The 19,087-nt window shown below is 42.8% G+C and overlaps 1 protein-coding gene across 1 annotated transcript in view; it reads left to right on the top strand.

Moving 5' to 3' along the window:
- The first annotated feature begins 3,474 nt into the window (after positions 1-3,474).
- Positions 3,475-19,087, top strand: part of SMIM13 (small integral membrane protein 13) — a 41,093-nt gene continuing 25,480 nt past the window's right edge. The window contains exon 1 of the mRNA XM_006864091.1: positions 3,475-3,550. Coding sequence (XP_006864153.1) covers positions 3,475-3,550 — 76 coding nt within the window. The remainder of the gene's footprint in view (positions 3,551-19,087) is intronic.

The raw sequence follows: 19,087 nt of genomic DNA, 5'->3' as shown, positions 1-19,087 counted from the left end.
TTGCAGAGCATAGGACTTTAGGTAGAATCCTGAGTCCCATCCAGAACCTTATGAGGTGGGACATTCCCACTAGCAAGGACAAGCAGACCAGCCCTGAACAGCTAGAGTGACAGAAGATATATTGTCAAAGAAAGATCATCAGGAAAAACCCAAAACAAAAATGTCAGCATGACTGGCTACTACAAGAATAAGCAAGCTGTTCATCAGGAAGCCACCAAGGCAAGCAATCAAGTTCCTTCAGGACAAAAGCCCCTTTAAGACTGAAACTCAAAGGGAACACAAAGACAGGCAAAAAACCCAAAACAAGAAACAGAGGGAATAGAAGCAAATACTGATGAACCATGCAGGGGATTGTAATCATTGCAATGAAACAAACTGATTGATACGCCCCCATGTAAACTATCACTCAATTCACAATAAAAACTTGAAGAAAAAAAAAAAGAGTAATGTGAGAATGCTTGTATAACTTGAAGACTATAATCCACGTAATTGAACTGTACATACATACATATATATACTTTTGAATTGGTGTCATGCTTTGCTGTATAGGAGTAAATAATAAAACACCAATAAAAATCATATGAAGCAGTTTTACTCTGCACACATGGAGTCACCATGAGCTGGCATCAGCTTGACAGCAACTCACACAAATCTGTATCAAGGTATTCTCCTTGTTTTCATTAGAGGACTTAGCATTGTGTAAGATTTCCCAGTTTTACTTATTGTCTATATCTTCCAACTATAATATTACATATTTTTAGTATTGCCATCTTGCTTGTTATTCATTGTTATAACCCAGTGCCTAGGAAAGTGTTGGCACCTATTAACTATTCAGTATATGTGAATTAGAGAGGTGGCAAACACTTTTAAAGTAAATTCTTCCAAGTCTTCTGACTGTGTTTCTCAATTATTCAACTGGATATTAAGATGTGTTTTATTTATGCACTAGGAAGCCCTGGAGGCCCAATGATTCAATACACATCTGCTAGAATGGTTAGTGGTTTGAACCCACCAGAGGGTTCAAAGGAAAAAAGACGTGTAGATCCTGGAGTTCTGGTGTAGCACTGTGGGATAAAGTCAGTTTCAGATCACAAGATCAGAGAGGTTCAGACTCACCAGCGGCTCCTTGGAAACCATATGTACAGGGTCACTATCAGTGGGAACTGACTCAATGTCACTTAATAACAACAAAGATTATGCCTAGGAGATCCTATTGGGCAATTGTACGGCAGCACTTACAACATTTGTCATAAAGTGTTGCTAAGAGTTGGAATTGTCTCTACAGTATATATTTATGCAATAGAATTGAATCATTCATGAAAAAACAAACCCACACACTGAATTTTTGTTCATTCTACTTTGCAACGGATTCATTGTCCTCTAGGAACCCTGTATTGAATCTTCTGGAAAGCAAGTGGTGGTGGTGGTTATGTGCCATGGAGTCGGTTCTGACACATAGCGACCATGTATTGAGGCTATAAATCTTTACGGGAGCAGAAAGCCTCATCTTTCTCCCGTGGAACAGCTGGTAGTTTCGAACTGCTGACCTTCGCGGTTTGCAGCCCGATTCGTAACCACCAAGCTATCAGAGCTAATTATCCTTAATGTATTGCCATCTACAATACTTGTTTGTAATGTTGCTTCTTAGAGTTTATATAGTTTACAGAGCAGGGCAGGTGGTTTGGTGAGGATATATTTTTAAAAATAAGGAACTGCTTAGGAATTTTATTTTTGGAAAGTGAGCATAGGCAGGAATTTGTAGTAGAGTGATAAGGTCTTGCAGGGAGCACCAAAATTACAGGGAAATGTAAAGGTTACATTTGGTTCCTTTGAAAAGAGGGGGCTACAGTCACTTCTTTCAGGGGTACCTTTTTAAACAGGTGGATGTAATCTTGCATACTTGGGTTTTCAGTTAAGGGTAAAGCATTTGGCACTAATAGTGTTTCACAGTGGTTTGTTCAAACTCACGTGACAAATCTTCAGCTGTGGGTCATCTGCCTTAAGGAAGCTGAATCAAACTTGCAGTGCCGCAAAATGAGCACAGCAAATGTCCTTACATCACCCGCAGACCATTTGTGAAATACACTTGCTGTTAAGTGCTGTTGAGTCGGTTGCGACTCACAGCAACCCGATACAGGGTTTCTGAGGAGTAGCTGGTGGGTTCGAACCACCGACATTGTGGTTCCAAGTCCAGTGCTCATCTTATATCGCCACACCAGGAGTCAGGAAATACACTACATCTATTGGACTCCTAAGGAGCTCTGGTAGCGTAGTGGTTACAAGTCGGGCTGCTAACCTCAAGGTCAGCAGTTCGAAACTACCAGTTGTTTCACAGAAGAAAGATGAGGCTTTCTGCTCCCGTAAAGATTTAGTCGCAACCGACTTTACCGCACATCACCACCAATCTTGGTATGGCGTTGCAGCATCAGCACTGGACTGCGAAGTACCAGCAGTTCCTTGGAAACCCTCTACAAGGTCGCTGAGTACGAACCGACTCGAAAACATTTAACATGGAAACATGGAACATAATACCTGTTGCAGAGAAGACAGACGTCTCTTTTTACAGGGACAAGAGCAAGTGCTTTCCTCAAAAGTCCTAAATATCCAATTTTAGCCCTCTGCAATAGGGCTGGTTCAAGTGTATTGTTTTCTGCTAGCTGTCTCCCCTTTCCTCCTTTTTTGCATCTTGTCGATCTTGGCTTTAAACAAAGGTGGATGGACTGATGGTTGAAATCACACTGACGCTTCGGCAGGAAAGGTGACCCACCAGTCAGTTCCGAGTACACCAAGCCGGAGTCGACAGACAGAGGTTATATACTCCATGACCAAAGGCAGAGGGGACGAGAGGGAGGCAACGGCTAAACCGCCGAAGCGCAGGTGCACTCTGGACCTTGTAGTCCTTCCGGGACAGCGTCCTCCCGCCTCCACCAGACTCCGCACTTCATCTCCCAGACGCCTCTGCGTTGCGGAGGCGGTGAGCGGAGGGGGCGCTCGATGATGAGCTGCCACAGAGGGTGGGGGCTCTGATTCCGGGGACAGCTGCGGTAAAGACATTGGCGTCCGCCTGACTGGGGTCCCTGAGACCCTGCGACGGGCGATCATAAGGGCCGGGCCACCACCGCGTGCCCGTCTGCTCACGTTCTCGCCCATCGTAGGCGCGCGGCGTTCACCATGGAAGCGAATCCGGCCGCCGCCGGCGTCTTTGGACGCCGACGCCTCGGTACCGCGAAGCGATGAGCCTGTAGGGGTGTACCGCGGGCCCCCTCTCTGCCCAGCTCTCTCCGCGCGGGCGAGAGGCTGGCTCGGTGGGGCGGCGGGGCCTCGCTGTCCCGCCCTGTGGGGGCGTTGCTGAGGGGCATCCACCGCCCATGCCTCCCCGGCGCTTGGTCGCGCCTGCCGCCCGCCGCTGAGACAAAACGCGCAGCCTCGGGTCTGCGCCTACCCCTCGCCTCCGCCGTCCTCCCTTCCCCCAAGATGTGGCACAACGTGGGGCTGACTCTGTTGGTGTTCGTGGCCACGCTGCTCACAGTCCTGCTGCTGATGGTGTGCGGTGAGTGTGGGGCAACGAGCCAGGGCTGTGCACTTGGGCTTGACTCGTAAACGTTTGACTTGTTATGTCTGGTTTTTTAAAAAAGCCTGGATGGACAGGTGTCTCCAGATGAGCTGTTTTCCACTTGCATTCTTGCAGTGAGCTCCGAGCAGTTGTACCCCAGACCCAGGACTGGCCCGCGGGCCATGCAGCAGGGGAGGGAAAGAACAGGATCCGCGGCTGGGCATCTTGACTCTGGGTTAAAGCAGATTATTGCCTTACAGGCATTCTACTTCTGATTGCCCAGGTTTTAACCTTGGTCTGTATACGAAGGTGAAGTGAACAGTTACTCCTTTTTCCTTTATAGCGTCTGACCCTAATGATGAGAGGTTTTACTGCCTTTTTTCTTTTAAGGATAGGGACAGAGTTACTGGCTTTTAAGTGACATTGTTCCTTTACTTCGAATCCACTTAAAGTAAATTGCTAACAGAGGTATTGAACTAGACACATCTTAAGAACACTGGTGTGGTGTTATGGGTTAATGCGCTGTACTGCAAAATCGGTTTGAACCGCACTAGATTGGTGGTTCAGACTCACCTGCCGCTCCTAGGAAATCCTATACAGGGTCGCTTTGGGTCAGAACAGATTGGGATGACATTTAACAACAATAACAACAACATATTAAATTACAAGTATCAGGTAATTTAACTTCTTGTTGTTATGTGCCTTTTAGTTGGTTTGGACTCATAGCACCCTGCCTAGGGTTTCTGAGTAAGAAGCTGGCTGAATTTGAACCACCAACCTTGCCGTTCAAACCGACCTTACGAATCAGTGTTTATCCTACAGCGCTACACCAGGACTCTTTACACAGGTACAGGATTTCCAAGGAGCTGGTGAGTTTGGACCGCACACCTTGTGTTTAGCAGTCGGTTGCTTATCTGACAGTGCCACACCAAGACTCCACATAACTCCTTTTATTGTTGTTAAGTGCATGGCAATCCTGTATATGGTTTCCGAGGAGCAGCTGGTGAGTTTGAACTGCCGACCTTGTGGTCCAGTAATTATGCTAAAGCCCCACACCACTTCCCTCTTAGTTCTGTAGTAATGGTGCTATTTTGGTTGCTGTGGGTTTTTCCTTCTTGGAATGAGAGGAAGTTAAGCTGTAATGGCACACTTAGATGGTTTTGATTTCTTTAAGGACCCTCTGGTCCAAGTGGTTGGAACTCACCAGTCTTGGAAACTGTTGGCCCGCTAGCGTAGCTATGAGATGGATTTGATTACAAGTTAGTGGGTTTTGGGTTGGTAGGTGCAAGAACACCTTATTTTAATTGGAGCGGCCAGTTACTATAATGGAGTAATACAAGCATTGTTTTGTTGGGAGAAATTATTTTGACTAGAATGTGGCTGGGTCTTGGTGAGGAAGAAAGAATGGAACCAGATTTGAGAGAAATCGGTGTCATGTTCTTTCAGCGTAAATTGAAAGCTAGATAGTTTAGATGTTGTTGTTAAGTTCCGACTCATAGTGACCCTTTTATATAGGGTTTCTGAACTGGAGTGGCTGGTGCATTTGTACCATCAATACTGTAGGATAGGCACTGCACCGCAAGGTCAGTTGCTCAAACTCACCAACCGCCCCTCGGAAACAACATCACTTTTCAAACTGACCTTGCAGTCCAGTGCTTGTTTAAGGAGTGTTTTTTATCTTTCTGGTGGTCACAAGCCCCCTTAAAATTCTTAATGAATGAATGAGCCCCTTTCTGGAGAAAAATTCACCCCTGCACTGTCTTTTGTACTCAAAGCCTTCCTGGACTCCTCCTTGAGTCCCATTCTCGCAGTTCACATAAGCAGCTGTTCTTGCTCAGGGCCTTCTGTTTTGATTTCACTTCCTCAGACAGTGTTGAGTGCATACAGGGCATTAGGGACACCGAAATCTGCCCCAAGGAATTCGGCCGAGTTTGTTTTATAATTATAATTCCAAAACTGGCATTTTGATTATTCATTCAAGTTGCTTTTTCCTGCCTGTGTTGGTTGTCTCTACTTTATGGCTCCCCATTCACTCTATAGCCTCTCCAAGTCTGTTTTCAGACTGCTCTTATCAACATCAATAACAAATGGCCTCCATGTTGCCAAGCCAGTGGACTCTTTTTCCCCCATATGAGCGAACGTTTATTATAGGAAAGAGGCTTGCAGTGGAAAAGGAGACAGTTTAATGCAACGCGCAAGCCTGTCTGTCTCCCAGAGCAAAGACTTTGGCCAGTGGACTTTTAACTGCTCTCATTGTACTTAACCTAGCTAATTTTATACAGTTGAACATTCTGTCTGTAAAGCATGTCTCTGGACTTTTGATTCCATTTTCCCATGAGTTTTTTGAAGCCCCTTCAGAATGGCATAAGAATATAAATGATATATCAATATAAGTACATCTGCTTATTCATCTGGCTTGTGAAATCAAAGTTTATGAAATAGTACTTACCCTTCTTCCTTGAGACATATACTGATATTCTGTTCTTTTGTTTCTTCTTTACAGTTTTTTAGTGTTGGAGAGTCCAGGACTTGGCCCTGGGTCCTTTTTATATCATCTCCCAATGGTATTTTTTTTTTGGTTTCAGAGATTTAAATATCCATTGTTGTTAATGACCTTAAATATTCCATCTCCAGGTTTCACTTCTCCCTGATCCCCCGGCTCATACAGCAAACCTCTTTCTTGGTATCCCCAGTTGGAGATCTAACAAGCATCTAAAGCAACTCTTGATTTCCACTACCTGTTCCTTTCCCCAGTCTTTCCATCTCACTTCTATCAGCATTCACTCAGTGGTTCAAGCTTGCAACTTGGGCATCATCCATGGTTTTGTTCCCCCTTTCCTTTATCTCCTCATTCCTCCTCCCCTTATACACTTCAGATCCATCTGCAAGTCTTCTCAGGTTTATCTCTTAACTCCTGAAATATGTTATCTTCTCCATGTCTTCCACTGCAGCCTCATCTGTGATCTACCTTTTTCCCCAGCTAGTCATTTCCCACTTTTTCTAACCTTCCCCCTTTCTTTATAATCCACTTTCTACAGACTGTTGTTACTTTATCAAGAATTTTAAACAGACTTATAGTGACAAACGTCAGTAGTATTAAGAGGATTATTAAAACACAGTTCCTTTCATCTCTGTTTCACTATTCCCCCCAGTTATTCACTTCCATATTTCTAACTTTTCAATGACTATTTCTTGATTTTTCTATTTTAGATGTTATTTATTAGCCAGAGTAGAGTCTCATTTCTTACACTGCATGCCGTATCATCATTTTTAGTTAACTTGATAGTTAAGAATTATGTTTGACTAAGTAAAAATATTGTTACCTGGCGGTCAAATAGTAGACTATGACTATACCTTCTTAGTTTTCCATTTTTTTCTTGAAGTTAATAATCACTATATTAATTTACCAACTATTTTTTTTGGTATGCATTGTTACTCATCTGCTTAACACACAGTTCCATAATTTCTTACACATACCCAATTGTAACATTCCCTGTATGGTCAAATTGCTCTTCCTCACGTTTCTCCCAGCCTGAGCTCTCACATTTCATTCCCAATGGCTGTTGTGTGTTTGGACCCATTGTCGGTGCCATTGTGTCTGTCTGTATGTCTTGTTGGGGATCTTCCTCTCTTTCACTGACCCTTCATTTTAACTAGCATGATGTCCTTCTCCAGGGATTGGTCCCTCCTGACAACATGTCCAAAGTATAAGAGATGAGGTCTCACAATTGGGCTGTGCATCTTCCACAATAGATTTGTTTCTTTTCTGACAATCCATGGTATATTCAATATTCTTTGCCAACCCCATAATCCAAATACATCTCTTGCTTTGTTGAGCTAAGGAGCTCTGGTGGCGTAGTGGTGACGAGTCAGGCTGCTAATCTCGAAGTCAGTAGTTCAAAACTATACCAGCCGTTTCACGAGATAGCGCTTTCTGGTCCTATAAAGATTTACAGCTTTGGAAATGCTACGCAGGGTTGCTGTGAGTTGGAACCGTCTTCACGGCATATAACCACCACCACTACCATCAGTGCTTGCTTGAAATATCTTGTTTTATTTTCTATTTTCACTTTTTTTGTTTTACAACTTTTCATTGCGAATTGAGTAAAGGTTTACAGACAACAGATTATACATTTTGTTTCATCCCAGTGATTCCAATCCCCTCCATTCAACAACAGTTATCCTGCTCCTCCTCCCTGTGGCTCCTATTTGTATTCTACATCCCCCCTTCCTATCCCTTCTTAACTTTGGTCTCAGGCATATGGTGCCCTTTTGGTTTTGAATGATTGACCATTCATTCCATGATGGCATATCTTGCTAGTGTTGTCCCACTTATAAACCTATCTGCTTGACTGAAAGTTGGGTTACTAGGGTGAGTTCCTTTCCAGATCTGAAAAGTGGTAGAGGGCCACAGTCTCTGGTTCCTCCAGTCTTGTTCTAACTAGTAAACTGTTTTTTTTGTTTTTAGATTAAGTAGTTTTTAGTTTTGCGCGTCATTTTTTCCAGATCTATCCATGATCCTCTAAAGTGATCCCTTTCAGGGCAGTTGAAAGTGGTAGCTGGGCACTGCCTTGTTTTTCTGGTCTCAGAGTTGTAGAGACTGGTATTCACATGTTCCATTGGTCCATTGGACTCATTGAATCTAGGCCTCTCTAGTTTTTGTCACTCTTCTTTTTTCTGCACATGGAGAGACCAATAGCTGCACCTTAGACAGCCACTCATGACCTTCCAAGATCCCAGATGCAGCTCACCCAAGCAGGTTATAGAACATTGTCTTTGTGGACTAGGTTATACCAGTTGACCATGGTACCCCCCTGAGACTGTGGCCCTGGGCCCCCAGGTCCATCAACTTAAGATGTTTGATAATATCGAGGAAGTTTTCATCATTTTGCTTGCTGTATAATTATGTGATAGATAAGTATATATATCCTACTCTTTCTCCCTTACCCATTCAGTTTATGCCTCAGGCCACGTACCTATGCACAGAACACTGGTGTTCTAAGGTTGTGTATATGTCACTGTTTACCTCTGTCCCTTTTAGCCCATGCAACCCTCCCTGTGTCTTCATTATTTATCTGCCATCCTCCCTCTTCTTGTGTATTGCCCTCCCTGTCGCCCATCTGTTGTGTGTCTACACTCTAGCCAGTGAATTACTCTCCCTTCCCTATCACCCCTGATAACCCTCAAAGAATGCTTCTTTTGTATGGAAACCTTTTCTTTAGCTTTTACAATAATGGTCTTTTATAATATTTGCCCTTTTGTGATTGACTGTTTCCTCCATGTTATGTGGCCCTTTGTTTTAGCACTCTCTGAAATGAGATTAGAATGTACACTCTCTGAGGGCAGAGACCTTGTTTGGCTTGTTCACTGCTCTACCCCTAAACCCTAGAACAATGCCTGGCATGTAATATTGTTGTTAGGTGTCATTCAGCGGTTCTGCCTCAGAACTGTGCACATCCGGGTTATAGATGCTGTTTGAGCCTGTTGTTGCAGGCATTGGGTCAGTCCATTTTGCTCTTTGTTACGCATCCTCGCATCCTCTGCTTTACCAAGCATGATGTCTTCCAGAGACTAGTCTTCCCTGATAACATGTCCACAAAAGTCTCGCCATCTTGGCTTCTGAGGAGCCTTCTGGCTGTATGTCTTCCAAAATCAATTTGTTTGTTCATTTGGCAGTCTCAGGTATATTCTTTGCCAACATCATACTTTAAGTCCATTTGTTTTTTGTTTGCCATTGTCCAGCTCAAATTGTGCATTTGAAATAGTGTGAAAATATTTGGGTGAGGCACACCTTAGTTCCCAAAGTGATTTAGTAGGAGATCTGCCCAATGCAATATGTTGTTTGATTTCCTGACTGCTGCTTCCATGAGCATTGGTTATGGATCAAGTAAAATGAAATCCTTGACAACCTCAATATTTTCTCTGTTTATTGGGATGTTGTTTGTTGGTCCAGTTGTAAGGATTTTGTTTTCTTTATTCTGAGATGTGATCCGTACTGCAGACTGTAGTCTTTGATCTTCCTCAGCAAGTGCTTCAAGCCCTGTAAGCTGTAAGTAAGGTGGTGTCATCTGCATATCACAGGTTGTTAATGATTCTTTCTGAAATCTTGATACTACATTCTTCATCTTGTCCAGCTTCTCGGGTTACTTGTTCAGCAAGCAGACTGAATAAGTATGGGGAAAGGACATAATCCTGATGCACATACCTTTCCTGATTTTAAACCACATAATCTCCCCTTGTTCTGCTCTAACAATTGCCTCTTGGTCTATGTACATATTCCACAGAGCACAATTAAGTGTCTGGAATGCCCATTCTTTGCAGTTTTATCCATAGTCTGTTTTAGCCCACACAGTCTTTGCATAGTCAGTACAACACAGATAAAAGTCTTTCTGGTATTCTCTTGTTAGTCAAGAACCATCTTACACCAGCAGGTAATTATAGGCCCTATGTGGTAGTGTAGTGGTTATGAATCGGCTTGCTATACTCACGGTCAGCAGTTCGAAACTATACTCATGGTCAGCTGTTCCGTGGGAGAAATATGAGGCTTTCTGCTCCTGTAAAAATTTACAGCCTCAGAAACCCTTTGCAGGGTTGCTATGAGTCGGAACTGACTCCACGGTACATAACAACAACAACATATCCAAATCAAAGGATAGGAGCTCTGGTAGCTTAGTAGTTATGAATCGGGCTGTTAACCTCAGGGTCAGCCTCAGGGTCAGCAGTTCGAAACTATCAGCTGTTCCACAGGAGAAAGAGCAGGCTTTCTGCTCCTGTAAAGATATACAGCTTTGGAAACCCTATACAGGATCACTATGAGTCGGAACTGACTCCACCGCACATAACAACAACGTGTTCAACGGAGCTTTGGTAGTGGTTACAAGTTGGGTTGCTAATCTCATGGTTGTTGTTAAGTGCTGTTGAGTTTGTTCTGACCCATAATGGCCCTGTAGAGGGTTTCTGAGGAGCGCCTAGTGAGCTTGAACCGCTGACATTGCAGTTCAAACTGACTTTGCAGTCCAGCGCATTAACCTGTAGTGCCACACCAGGCAGGACTCCAATCTTGTGGTTAACAGTTCCATAGTACAGCTGTTCCAGCAGTTCTGGCTATTCCAGGGGAGAAAGATGAGGCTTTCTGTTCTCATAAAGATTTACAACCATGAAAACCATATACAGGGTCCCTGTGAGTCAGAACCAACTCCATGGCACATAACCACCAACCACCATATTTGAAGAATGAATATTCCTCAGGATAAATTCTTTTTTTTGAACTTTTTACTGTGAATTGAGTGAAGGTTTACAGAGCAGATCATCAGTTTTACGTTCAACAAATCGTACACTACCTATCTATTGCTTGGTTGAAATCTGAGACATGGGGTTGAATTTATTCCAGAGCTGAAGCGGGCCACAGTGTTGGGGTTCCACATTCTCTATCTGACCAGTAAGCCTGGTCTTTTTTGATTTTGAGTTTTTCCCGCATTTTCTACTAGTATATCCAGAACCTTTCTAATGTGATCCTTTTCTGTTCTTCTGGTCTCAGGATCATGGAGACCAGATCCATTAGTCCATTGGATTATTTCCAGGATCTTCAGTTTTCATCACTTTTCTTTCCTCTAGATAGGGAGAGAACAATAGTTGTATCTTAGATATAACTATTGAGCTTTTTAAAAAAGTCTTTATTGTGAATTGAGTGATAGTTTACATGGGAGAACTTCAGTTTTACACTTACTGTTTCATTGCAATGATTAGAATCCCCTCCGTGCATCATCATTCAACAGTATTTGCTTATATTCCCTCTGTTGTTGTTGTTATTATGTTTTTTAGGGGGGAGGGAATGTGCACAAAAAAAAAGGAATAAATAATCATTTAAACAACCAAAGGGCACATTCTGCAAGCCTCAGTATCAATTCTTAAACTAAATTCCTGTTACAAATAAGTCTTAAATATTGGATGGTACAAACCGTGGATGCTCCAAGACAAATAACTTTCATATTACTCAATAAGACATTACTGAACTTTGGTGGTTCACAGGGATCCCAGTAACACAAGCCTGCTTGGTAGTGGATTGCTTGGAAGACACTTGTACAGTAGGAAGTAGGGAATCCGATGCTGACGAATGGTGACCTCGTGTGTCACAGTAGAACTGTTCTCCGTCGAGTTTTCAGTGACTGGGAAGACACGTGTACAGTAGGAAATAGGGAATCCGTGGCTGACAAACGGTGACCTCGTGTGTCACAGTAGATCTGTTCTCCGTCCAGTTTTCAGTGAGTGATTTTAAAGAAATTCATTTCCAGGCCTTTGTTCTGAGGCGTCTCTGGGTAGACTGAAACCACCAAACTTGTGGTTAGCAGTCTAGTGCATTAACCATTAGCACCCCTGGGGACTCCCAGACACTCAGACCTCTGCTTTTCCTCTGGACTCTAGTTCCACGGATGGTAGTAAGTCAACAAGTATTAGGGTTTTAGTTCATATATACATGGGTTTGTTCCGAGCAAAACATGTTTAAGGATGTCTCTGCGATCACTGAATGGCTGCAGACAAATTCTTTCACTTGTCTTAGTCTTGTTAAACTAAAACCCACTGCTGGTTAGTGGGCTTGGGGTCATGATAACCTTAGAGGACAGAGGAGAACTGTGCCATAGGGTTTCCTAGGCTGAGATTGTCATTGATGCTGACTACGTCGTCTTTCTCTTGTGGAGCAACTGGTGGATTTGAACTGCCAACCTTTTGGTTAGCAGCCCTAAGCCTAAACCAGGGCACTCCAAGGGCTCCTTTAGTTTCCTTTGTTGTTGTTAAGTGCTGTTGAGTTACTGCCGACTCACTGTGACACCCCGTACAGGGTTTCTCAGTTGCTGCTGGTGAGTTTGAAACGCTGACCGTGTGGTTCAAACCTACCTTGTGGTCCAGTGCTTATCCTACAGTGCCACTGCAGGACTCCTTGTTAAATGACATTGAATCTATTTTGACTTATAGCGATCCTATGTAGAGTTTCCAAGGAGCGCTGGTGGGTTTGAACCATCAACCTTGTGGTTAGCAGTCTAGTATTTATCCTGCAATGCCCCACCAGGACTCGGCAGGATTCCTTAGAGTTTCTTAAAAAATGGTCTAGTCAAAAACTGTGGTTTCCGAGATCTGTTGGGCCAGGTAAACTCAAGGCAGATAGGTTTGGTTTAGTGGTTTTGGTGTGGCGCAATGGGTTAATGCATTGGACTGCAGGGTCAGTTTGAACTGCAAGGTTGGTGGTTCAAGCTCACCAGACGCTCCCTGGAAACCCTATAAAGGGTCACTATGTGACAGAACTTACCTGATGGCACTTAACAGCAAAGTCTGGTTTGGTGTTGTAGGATTGCTAACTGTAAGATTGCAGCCCAAACTCATCAGCCACTCCTTGGAAACCTAATACAGGGTCGCTTTGAGTACTGGTGTGGCACTGTGGTAAAGCATTGGACTGCAAGGTCAGTTTGAACCACAGGGTCAGCGGTTTGAACTCACTAGCTGCTCCTTGGAAACCCTATACAGCTTTGCTATGAGTCAGAACTGACTCTGAGGTAGTTAACAACAACATGAGTCAGACTTGACTTGGCAGTACCTAACAACAGATCTGTTCAGAGGGTTATGGCAACTGCCTGCTTGGAATCCTAAGGGGGTAATTGGGGGGGCATGGTGTCTCTGTATGATAAGCACTGGACTGTAACCACAAGGTTGGCAGTTTGAGCCCTCCAACCACTCTGGGGGACAAAAGCTAATGCTTTCTGCTCCCGTAAAGATTTACAGCCTCGGAAATTCTATACAGGAGCAGACTTAACCGCACTTAACAACAACAAGGGGGTAATCTTGATAGATTTATAGAAGAACACAGGGTGATCCTGTGGACTTACTATGAACTTTTAAGGGAATTGAAAACCGTATTGGTGAGAAAAAGACCAGGAAAGTTGAACTGAGGAATTCTTGCCTCTCCAGACTTTTTTCAGCTCCCTAAGCTCAAAGAACATTGAACAGAAATACTGTGGTTTTGATGTGGTTTAAATCAAAGAGTGCAGATTTCTTTGGGGAAAGGGTTAGAGAGATGGAAACCATATATAGACATAGATGGAGGATATAGTGAGAAACAATAGCTTTATATTTTAATATTTTTGTTTAATAAAGGTTTCTATGACTTTGTAGCAATACTTGTTACTTACCCTTGTTTGTAGCTCTCTTTTTTGATTGGGTGTTACAGATCTCAATCTTTGCCTACAAACTTCCTCTTCTCAATTTACACAGAAATAACCTGTGGAATGATTTTAGCCTCCTCATTCATTCTCAGTCACTGGGCCATGTTTCAAATAGCCCTTCATCCAAACCCAGATGTGATTAGGCATTAGCAGGATAGTAGTGAGATACTAACATAGCTGAAATATGGGTCTGCCTTCTAGAAGTTTTGGTAAGGGGTAAAGTGTAGTCATTCCCTTCAATAACAAATTGCAAGAATTGATAAACAAGGTCCACAAATGTCGGTGTACTGTGCATATACATGAGGTGAATCAGCAAAAATGTTTATGTTTATCCTTGGCATCAGCTTCCTTCCAAACAGAAACAAACTTGCCCAGTCAAACGCTCAGCAAGCACTACATCAATCTCCTATGTACGGATGTGCTTGTATTTTAATCAATATTTAATAAAGTTGTAAATTTAAATCAAAGCTTTCCTAAGCTTTTAAAAAAGCTCAATGCACAGATCTAAGTTATTTAATGTATTTAATTTTTTGTGTGTGCAGAATATTCACTTTTGTTGATCAGTGCTCACTCAGAAATTTGACAGAACAAATTTCCCTAAATATTTAATACCTATTTTATATTTAATTAATTATTCCCTCAGACATTTAATTCTCTTGAACACTTCAAACATCTAACCTTTCCAATTTAATTAATAAAACTGCACTTAACAATGAATCTAATTAATTATGTTGTTGTTGTTGTTGTTAAGTGCCATCGAGTCAGTTTGACCCATAGCAACCTGTATAGGGTTTCTGAGGAGCAGCTGGTGAGCTTGAACTGTCAACCTTGTGGTTCAAACGGCTTTGCAGTCTGGTGTACTAACCCACAGCACGACACCAGGACTATGTTGTTGTTAAGTGTTTTTGAGTCAGTTCTGACCCATAGCGGCCCTGTATAGGGTTTCCGAGGAGCAGCTGGTGAGCTTGAACCGCCAACCTTGCAGTTCAAACGGCTTTGCAGTCTGGCGCATTAATCCACAGCGCCACACCAGGACTCCCACTCCAGGACTATGAAAACCTATAAATCAGACTTATTTTAAGTGACTCACTTTTCTATTGTTAAGTGCAGTCGAGTGAGTTCTGACTCATAGCAACCTGATTAAGGTTTCTGAGGAGCAGCTGGTGAGCTTGAACCGCCAACCTTGAGGTTCAAACCTACCTTGCAGTCCAGTACCTTAATCCACAGTGCCACAGTCCTAAAACCAAATCAACCTGATTGCTATCAAGTTGATTTTGATTTGTGGTTACGCCCTGCGTTACAGGCTAGAACTGAGCTCTGTAGGCTCCTCTGGGCTGTAACTTTTGTGGAGCAGATTGCCAGTCCTTTCTTGCATAGTACCACTGGTGGTTCAAACTGCCAACCTTTTGGTTGGTAGCTAAGGGCTGCAAACCATTGGCGCCACCAAGGGACCTTGAAAGTCAGAGCAGGAACAAAGCATCACTTAATTAAAACACTTTTTTTACTCCTTTAACATAGTTATTACTATTTGTTGTTGTTAGGTGCTGTCAAGTTGATTTTGACCCACAGCAACCCTGTGTAGAGTTTCCAAGGAAATGCGGTTCAAACCAACTTTTCAGTCCAGCACATTAACCCACGGTGCCACACCAGAACTCCTATTATTATTTGTTATTGTTGTTAAGTGCCGTTGAGTTGGTTCCAACCTATAGGGTTTCCGAGGCTGTAAATCTTTACGGGAGCAGAAAGCCTCATCTTTTTTCTTAAGGTTCGCAGCCTGATTCATAACTACTACGCTACCAGAGCTCCTTAGCAAGTGGTTAACATTGTTTAGCAACTTCTGTTGCTCAAGAGTCATGGTGTTGTTGTTTAGTGCTGTGGAGTGGATTCTGACTCATAGTGACCCTGCACAGGGCTTCCGAGGAGCAGCTGGTGGGTTTGAACCATTGACTTTTGGTTCGCAGTCCAGTGTTTATCCTACAGCACCACACCTGGATTCAAGGGCAGAGATTCAAACCCACCATTTGCTCCTCGGAAACCATAATCAGAGTTTCTGTGAGTTGGAAACTTCTTGATGGCACTAAACAACTTGGCTCAGTGGGAATGTGGTGGCTTTATAGCACTGGACTGTGAACCACAAGGTCAGCAGTTCAAGCCCACCAGCTTTCTCTGCAGGAGAAAGACGAGGCTTTCTGCTTACCCAAAAATTTAAAACCTTGGAAACCCCATACAAGTGTCTCTGTGAGTCAGAATCAACCTTGTTGGTGTTAAGTGCTGTTGAGTCGTTCCGACTCATAACAACCCTGTGTAGGGTTTCTAAGAAGTGTCTGGTGAGTTTGAACCGCTGTCCCATAATGCCACAGCAGTGCACTAAGGCTGTGTTTTTGAACTGTAATTGCAGTCACCACAACTCTCTAGCAAATGTTCATTCTCACCGTTCTTGTCTGACCTTTAGAAACTGACTGTTCACCTGGTTTCTGGGCCACTCCTCTAGCCTGGTTCTCCAACCTCATTGACCATTCATTGTTTCCCAATGTCCTTTGCTGATTCTCTATCTCCTCAACATCTCAGGGCTTAGTTCTCAACCATTGACACCCAGTCCTAAGTGATTTTCTTTAGGTTTGAGGTTTTGTTCAGTATCAATGTGCTGGCAGTTTCCAAATACGTATGTAGCCTTTTCTACCTCAATAAATGGCAACGTTTTAATTCCAGTTGCTCAGGCCAAAAACCTGGCACTCATGTTTGACTTTCCTGTCTTTTTCTCACGCCCCATATCTGATCTTTCAGTATGTTCTAATGGACATGCTTTCAAAATATATCTGAAGTCAACCAATTACCACTCGAATCAAGCCACCATCTATTGCCTGGCTTGTTAAAGTATACTTACTGGTCTCCCTGCTTCTGCTCTTGTGCTCTTAGCCATTTTCGTTTCAGTTTCCAGACTGATCCTCAAAAGGAAGGAAGTTCAAAGACACTGCTGTTTTGCTTAAAATGTCCCAGTGGCTTAAAAAGCATGAGAGCCTGTCATTATGTTGGCCCTTGAGGTCGTATGTGATCCTGCTGTTTCTCATCTGCTGCCACTCTCCTCTTTGCTGTCTGCCCCAGCCATTTTGGCCTAGTCCATGTTACTTGAACAGAACATACCAGCCATATACCTGTCTCAGGGCCTTTGCGACTTTTGAATATTTGATTTTATAATAGAAGTCTTGGAGTCCTGGTGTGGCACTGTAGTATAAGCACTGGTCTGCTAACCACAAGGCTGGTGGTTCAAATCTGCCAGCCGTTCTTCACAAATCCTATATAGGGTCACTGTGAATAAGAAGTGACTCAGTGGCACTTAACAGCAACAATAGTAAAACTCTTTGACCATTTTAGTAAGTTTAACCCTGCAAGGTTCATATTTTTGATGCTGATGTATATGGTATTCTTTTAATTTCAATTTGCAGCTCTTTGCTGTTTATATAGAAATGCAAAGTTTTCTATAATGACAGTGTACTTAGCAAAACTGCTGTAAACTCATTTACAAGAATTCTTTTTGTGGTTGGAGGAGTGCCCATACCCAGGCGCATGTCAGCTGCAAACATGGAAACATGTTCTTTTTCTTGCCCCATTCATTGCATTGGATTGAATGGAAATGGTGAGAGTATGAATCATTTTTTGACAAACATTGAATCTTTTACTTTTAAGTGTTGTATTAGTTGTAGGGGTTTTTTTTTTGTTGTTGTTGTTGTTTTTTTAAGGTGTCCTTCATCAGGCTGGAGAACAAGTTCCCTTATATTTCTGTTTTACAGAGTGTTTTAAAAAACGTTTTATTGTGAATTGAGTGAAGGTTAACAGACAGGATCCTCAGCTTTACCCTCAACCAATCATATGTTTTGTTTCATATAAATGATCACAACCCCTTCCCAGCAACAACAGTTATCTGGCTTCCTGTCTGTGGCTTCCCTTTTACATCTAATTTTTCGCTGTCTGTGTAAGGTTTCCAAGGAGCGGCTGGTGGGTTTGAACCACCAATCTTGTGATTAGCAGTCCATTGCTTATCCTACAGTGCAACGCTGGACTCAGTAGTAGTATGCAATTAAAGATAATGGAATTTATTTGTGAATTTTTTGAAGCCCGTTGTGTGGTTAATTACATGATGGATTTCAGAATTAATGTCAACCCAGTATTACAACAACATTTCTCAGATAAACCCCCCTTGGTTGTGATATATATTATCCTTTTTAGATATTTCTGGGTTTGTTTACTAAATTCTAAACCATTTTTGTGTTTACATTCATGGGGAAAAAGTGGTTTTCTTGAATGCCTTCATCTGGTTTTGTTTTCAAGGTAATTTGGGCCTCAGCAATGGCCTGGGATGTGTTCCCTACTCATTTAAAATTTTTGAAAGAAATCATGTAGACTTTTCTAATTACCACAATCTCAGCAATGTAACATACATATATTTACAGTTTCTGTGGGTCAGGGGTTTAGACATTTCAAAAGTCTGTAATCAAGGTATTCGCCTGGCTGCATTCTTTTCTGGAACTTGGGGTACCGCTCCAGACTCATGTAGTTGTTGGCAGAATTCAATTAATTCAGTAACAACTGATTTGAGACATTGCAAAATTCCCATCACCTTTGCCTTACATCCCCTATTGAGGGAGTAATTACTAGCTCATCATCTTTGCCTTACTCTATTGGTTAGAATCAAGCCAGGGTTCCCATCTACACTCAAGGGGAGGCAGTCACATAAAGTCTACACAAGCGTTTGATTCATTGTGCTAACTCCAGGGTATATCTGCCACAATTGGAATAATTTCTTTCTGAAATGTTTGGCATAACTCATCTCAGTTAAGACTTTTCTTTGAGGGGAAGATTTTTTTTTTAATGGTTTATTGTGAGTTATGTGATAGTTTACATGGGAACACATTAGTTTTACATTCATCCTATCGTATATCATTTCATTGCCATGGTTACAATCCCCTCCATGCATCATCAACCAACCAACAGATATACACTACAAGCCTGCCCCCCGGTCGTCAGCACACAGCCCCTCTCCCTCTCTGTGTCTAAAGTCCCCAGCTGCTCCATCGCTCCACGTCATCATCTCTGGCTCCATCTCAGGCATCACTGCTTCTCTGGGTAGGGTCCTGCTCTCTGCTCTTCTCTCCTGATGGTCTCAGAGGCCTCCGCTCCTAGACTGAAACGTTAATCACTCCCCTCCTTGCTACAAAACGTCCACCTTTGCATTTCCAACCTTCAGAATCAGTCCTGATAACAATTATTCACTATTGTATCACAAGAGACCCATCCCTATCACCTTTCATTAGCCCCGCCTAGACAG

The sequence above is a fragment of the Chrysochloris asiatica genome, unplaced genomic scaffold, assembly GCF_000296735.1.
Source record: "Chrysochloris asiatica unplaced genomic scaffold, ChrAsi1.0 scaffold00060, whole genome shotgun sequence".
Taxonomy (NCBI): Eukaryota; Metazoa; Chordata; class Mammalia; order Afrosoricida; family Chrysochloridae; genus Chrysochloris; species Chrysochloris asiatica.
The sequence above is the reverse complement of the archived record's forward strand: the minus strand, read 5'-3'. Positions and strand labels throughout refer to the sequence as shown.